The sequence below is a fragment of the Trachymyrmex septentrionalis genome, unplaced genomic scaffold (genome assembly GCF_001594115.1).
Source record: "Trachymyrmex septentrionalis isolate Tsep2-gDNA-1 unplaced genomic scaffold, Tsep1.0 scaffold81, whole genome shotgun sequence".
NCBI classification, from domain to species: Eukaryota; Metazoa; Arthropoda; class Insecta; order Hymenoptera; family Formicidae; genus Trachymyrmex; species Trachymyrmex septentrionalis.
In genome coordinates, this window is record NW_017305997.1 from 1,914,457 (window position 1) to 1,921,079 (window position 6,623).

Below are 6,623 nucleotides of genomic sequence, written 5' to 3' on the forward strand. Positions count from 1 at the left end.
TATATATATATATAATATATAAAAGTTAGGATACAGTTGATGTACCCTTCTGTAAATTGGAGGAACTTAGGGGCACATACGTCAAGAATGTCGGGCGACACTTAACGTCGCGACGACGCCAGCCTGACGCCAAAACAGCGACTCATTCGTTCTCATGTACATGGAGCCCGAAAATTATAAACTAAACTAATTTACTCTACAAACTACTATTACAGTTACGTGGGATCGTAAATGTGCCCCGGGTTATTCACGATCGATCTTCAGCACAAGAGCTAAGAAGAATGACTCAACGCACAAAACAATTTCAATTATGTTTCTAAAGAGACATTATTCTCGTAATATTCATTTTACGACTTTACGGCAGATATACGTCGCTATTTCTCAGCGTAAGTTTAATTAATCATAAAGAAGTTAAATTGTAAACTTTAAGTAAATTAATAAACTGCGCAGAAAAGCCTGAATATAACGAAAAATCTGTAAAGACGGACTTGATTGTAAGAGCGTAATAAAGCTTCCGTAGAGGTCGTACTCCAACATAAAAAAAGCATTTGCAGAAGACAAGAAGGTAAAACTTCGTCTGTAGGGCTAGCGTTGGGCAGCCAATCGCTGGCAGAAGGGTAAGATGCTTGTCTTCGAACCTAGGAAATTGATTACTCTTGGCTGCCTTTGAGTACTCTTTCTTCTTCGTTTCCTTCCACCTTTGCTTCATCGCCTCACTTTATGCTTATCTATCTTCTTTCTTTTTACCTGACTGGTGTCTCTTAGTTCTTACGTCTTCAATTCAATTTCCCAATCATTTACGCATCGCATTTAAATCCCTCCCGATGATTAAGCCCACCGATGATTAATTCCAATTATATGTACATTTGGCTTATCATCAAGACTTTTGTCAAGTCGTTCTCTTAAATCTTGATCGCTTTACTTCTCTACAAAGTGGGTGTATTCTTATTCACACTTTGCCATTATTTCGCGGCGAATTACTGTTAATCTTACTTAGAAAGCTTGATATAAATTGTAAGAAACACTTCCATTTTATCACGGCCGTTTTATCTCGTTTTTATGAGCGAGGAAGGTCTTGTCTCGGCGGACAGGTCTTACAGTGGTCTCGTTGTTCCTAAAATTTTGAACGACATCTTGGAACGGATCTGTCATTCAACGTAGATTGATTTAGATGGCAACCGACGTAAACGAATAAATCCTACATATCTTTGGATCAATTTTCCGGTGAGAATTGTTTCCCGATACCGACATTTCTATTCGCGTCCTGAGAAGAGAAAAATATATTGGAAATCTCATGAAATACATCTGTACAAGCAGAAATATGGTTGTATTATTAAAGTATTCTTTCTCTAATATACGTTTTGGTTATTCTATATTTATAACAATTTTTTTATCTATTTTTTATATTTTAATAATATTTTATATAAAAAGATTTCAAATTCTAAATGTATTATTTCTTATAATATAAACTGCGTTTATAATATCTTTCAATAATTAATAAAAAAATTGCAAGACGCTATAGTCATAATTACAAGCCGTCTGTGTATTTAAATTTATTTAAATTCCATTTATTTTTAGCTGCAATCACCGATTGAAATTGTTCTCAAGTCTACAATTGTTGTATAATATACGCGAATAGTAATACTGAAGTCCGTGATATTTGAAGACTTAAATCGATTTATGTCTTCTAAGTACGTAAAAGACAAAATCCAATTTAAGATTGTATATTTTTTTTACATAATTACCAAATATTTACTTTTTTTACAGCCAGCAAACGGCTTATATATGGTCCAGCGTTTGCTTGGGTGCCCTATCGATGTTGGCGAAGGAAACTGGCGTTACTGTTCTGGCACTAAACCTTCTTTACGATCTCTGTCGTTCCTGGCATTCAATCAAGAGGTAAGTGTTTAAGTGCTATTGAAGCGTGATGTACGTTCTGACGAAATGTAAGGTTTAATGTCTTTGAGGTAAACTTTAAACTGACATAGTTATCTTGATTTCAATTATTTACAATACCTCATAGTCAATAAGATTAATCCAACATACTTGCATGCCGCGTTTGAAAAATTAGATGTTAAACGAAAAAGACACGAAACTTATTCGTTCCCCGCCGGAAATCATGCACGTGCAACGACAATAAAATCACCACGAATTCTATGTCGCATGTCCCAAAGCGGTAAATGTACTTCTCGTGAACGGTAGAAAATGCGGCCAAAATATTTCGGCGCGTTAAGATTTCGTGGTGGAATGCAAACTCTTTTCAAAAATTGACTAGGTGCGCTATTAATAATAGTGATAGTGAACTGGCGCAGTGTTCGGTACTTTTTTTGCATTCACAACGGTGGACGTATAATATAATCTGCAATACGAAAAAAGCCATTACGTTATTCGGTGCGTGTATTTTACAGGTCTATTTTCGAAGCCAAGTGGAACGACGATTCTAGATATTTTTCCAAACGTGCTGCAGCGTTACTCGTTTCGGTAAGTTATGAGATAATGTTAGTATAGTAACAAATAAAGTTGCGTCTATATTTATAATGTAAATATACGATAATTGGTATACTGCGATTATATCACTCTGATTTATGATGAAAGTGTGAATGTATCGTGACAAAATCTTATGTCTCAAAATGGGCGAGGTATTCGATGTCATCCTAATATTGCTTGTTAAAGGCAATCAATCATATTAGGTGTAGTAAAAAGTCATCGCGTATTTTTTAGCTCAAAGTTGTATATACAATATCTTCGTCAATAATGAATGAAATTCAAATTAAAAAAAAGGGTTTCAAAGCTTGAAATCTCTACTTTTAAAAGCTTATCACATTTTTTAAGTTTATATGAATTTGATAATTTTTACATACCAAAAACTACGAGCTGAAAAAGACGAAAAATTTTCTTCTCACTTTGTGGATTTGTAACGTGTCCAAAACGAATTTGAGAAAATTTTCGATTACATATCGTGAAAGCTTGATACTTTCCCTACAAAATCGTTTTTTTTTAATATTCCTACGACTTTTGATTACTGAGTTATCGCGGATTAAATAAAAGAATTATTTTGACTTTAATTGCTCATAACTCCATTAAAAATTGTCGTATCGTATAATTTAAAAAAGAGATTTTTAAAGCTGAAACTTTACTCTATCAAGATATATTTATATTGTTGGTAAGAAAGTAATTGCGGTTTTTACTGATAGATGTCTTTTAAAAAAACGCGATGACTTTTTACTAATATTAAATCCTAAAAGATCGAGAAGAAAGAATGACTCTGTAATGATATGTGAAATATAGATAAGTTAGTAATGGTCAAAGAGAATTGGAATCCCCTTAACACACTATGCACATTCGGTCGTGCGTGGAAGTCCCACAGGATTTTCAGAAGAGTAGCAAGAGCGACTAGCTTTGCTATTATTCTATTAACGACAATGTCTGCACTTCTAGTATCCGGGGAATTGCAGGGATGTCCATGACTATATTTATCCATTTAGGTCTGTATAATCTCAACTTATCACGTAACTGAATTAACAGAAAAATCAAGCAGCTTTACATTAATTGCCTTCACGGCAATTGGGAGAGAAGCATATTGCGTTATATAATATTGATTTGTCTCTGATTATTTTATTCAGAAAATTTATTAAAAATATCAAGAAGAATAAGATAAAAATCTTGATGAAGTGATCGCGAATCGTTTGCAAATGTGTATTCACACACTGTTTTAATGTAGCTGCTAGTATAACTCGATCGTTATAGCTAAAGAGGATTTTTCTACGTGTTAAGGAAACACGATCGTCGCTCTTCTATAATCCACGGAATTAGCGTGAATCCTTTCTCTCTTTTGCTCTTTCTATTCCGTGCTGGCATTAATTCTTAACGACCGATATCTTTTGTTTTTATCGCCTGGCTATAGTCAGACACCGATGTTTACAGCAACTCGTGCTTTAAGCAAATTTAACGATCGTTACCATAGATACACTCGACGTAGAGAATTTCCCTTTACGGTCACCGAAAATAAATAACATTCCCCGAACTGCTATGCAACACAAGACAAACTGTGCGGCAAACGAAGCGAGGGATGAAATAGCGGCAGTTTCAAAAGATCAACAGAATGATGTACGATTCGCATAAATGGGTATTGTATAATGCTCGGCAATCGAAAATACGGCACGGGCTTTACCATCGGCATCCATGATAATAATCAGCTTTCTCGCAATTAATTTTGTAAAGTGACGGCAATAATTAAATGATCAATTTATCTTCCTTTAGGATTCATTAAAGTTAAACATCACATTTTAACTTGAATACACTTCAAAGAAGCGGAAAACTTGCACAGTTTAATTTCGATCGAACGTTTTATGCGTTTAATTTCGAATCCTCTTTGAAACTTAATTTTCAAACAGGATTTAAAGTTTTTGCGAATAGTAAAGCTTTTAAGAAGGCTCTCTCTTTCTAGTCAAATCCACGCGGGCGTGAAGTACCTCGAATCTTCAAAGGAGTCTCAAGTTGAGTGGTAAATTTCATCGATAAAGGATGTGAATTTCTCGTATTTTCGATTCGAATTCCATTGAGGTCATGTTGGTCGATCACGACACCGTAAGGTGTAACCCCTAAACGGAGTTTATGAGATGCTATTAAATTCTCGGCGCTTTACTGTCGTTGATGTTCATACCCAAGAAGCGCTGGCTCTTACGGCGCCGGCGCTCATCGTCTTTATTGTCGCGAATTAATTTAGACGGCGTCGTATTAAGCACCTTTACCAGCACGAAGAAGCGTTCGATAAAGATCCAAGGATAGCATATCTCTCATAATCAATAATGGTTGTACTGCGCCCATTATCGAGCAAGTATTGTACATTAGATACTAAGTATTTAGCAATTATGAAATAATATACAGGATGTTCCAAAAACTGATAATGAATCCCTTAAAGAGAGGGTTTTTTTTTTGTAATATTTTAAGAAAAGTTTAATACGAAATTTAATTAAAAAATTTTTAATATCAAGATTAGGTGCTATCTCGAACTGTATAACATAATAAAATTTAATGCCTTGACACTGATTATCCCTGAACGCGCAAAATCCCTGACATTAGTAATTTTTAAACTCCTTCCATTTGAAAAGTATCATAATCTCGACATTTTCGTATTAGACTTTTTGTCTTAAAACGTTACGAACACTCTGACTTTAAAATATTTATCGTTAGTTTTGGGATATTCTGCATAAACGGATAATAATTCTACGATCGTAATTTTTTTATGCTTGCATTAATCTTTCTGTAAGTTAAGTTTCTATAAAAAGATCCTGAAGGGAACAGAGTTTCAAGTTTCACATTAAAATTCTGTAGTGTATAATTAGACGGTAAACTCAATTGTAGAATTTCCCTCAGTATTGGAATTGCTAAATAACGTATTTCACCCTTAAGATGTATTGTGGTAAGTCAAGGCGGGAGCACGATCTATCACGTGGGCCAATGCAGGAATAAAGGTTGCGCATGGAAAGTACTTTAACCGAACACGATTCTGAGTTATGCTAATTTATGCCGCCGAACGAGGGAGGCGTGCTTGCACACGACCTACCCTCACACAGTTATCTACATATCCCGGATCTCTTTCCACCCTTGTCGGTTCCGCCATCCTGTAGCACTTACACGTCCTCAAGTACGTCATTCTCGATGATGCTTCTCAGTCTTCATTGCCAGGAAAGCTCGCTAATATTCTAGAATACAATGCTATATTTTGGCTAACGTTGAACGTAGTTTGTCAGATTTATAATTTTCTTCGTTTGAACAAGCTGAGATAAAGACATTATATTTTATTTGTAAAACAAAACTTCTCATTGTTGATTACATGGAAAGAACGATTTTAATGAAGTATTTAAAAATGTAACTATAGATACATATATTTGGAAATAATTTGGTTTGAACCAAAATACTTATTTAAGACGCTCAAACTAGCCGTTAGAATGTAAAACTTTTTGCAGCATTGTCATCAATGTTTTAGCGTTCTAGATACTTGTATTTCAATAGTTCAATCAAATATTATCAGATTTAAGTTAAATTTTTAGATATTTCAGCAAAATCATCTATCTCAATTCTGATAATAAGTGAGACAGCGTAATTTCGTATCTTTTATATTTGGGATAGTTATTATTAATTAACAAATAATTTTCTGAAGGAATTAACGTCAAATGCTTTCAAATTATTCAATTATTATTTAATACAATTAATCATACTAAAAAATCGTCGCTATTATATTGGAAGGCACGAGACGCTAAAGACGTATTACACATCTAATGTGACAAACCTAATCAACAGGCCAATCCATTAGACAGAAAGGGAGAGAGAGAGGTACATAGACTGTTTACCAATTGTACATTGCTATACTCACTGTTATCTGATTGGCTTAACGTTTAACTCTCGCTTGTCTTACACTCTCTCAAGGTACTGCAATTAAAGAGAAATTACGATCGAAGCTACTATACCAGCAAAAAATGCATTATCGCGATTGCTTTCTGCAGCCACTTTATCATTACCTAATTATTAATCGATATCTAATCGAATATATTAAGTAAGTGAATGCATTTTCGAGAAAAATCTTCATCTTAAAAGAATTAAATATATATATATATATATAT

General features: G+C 34.2%; 1 protein-coding gene across 1 annotated transcript in view; it reads left to right on the forward strand.

Moving 5' to 3' along the window:
- Positions 1-6,623, forward strand: part of LOC108754890 (transmembrane and TPR repeat-containing protein 1-like) — a 157,443-nt gene that overhangs the window by 94,036 nt on the left and 56,784 nt on the right. The window contains exons 4-5 of the mRNA XM_018497547.1: positions 1,768-1,899; positions 2,409-2,481. Coding sequence (XP_018353049.1) covers positions 1,768-1,899; positions 2,409-2,481 — 205 coding nt within the window. The remainder of the gene's footprint in view (positions 1-1,767; positions 1,900-2,408; positions 2,482-6,623) is intronic.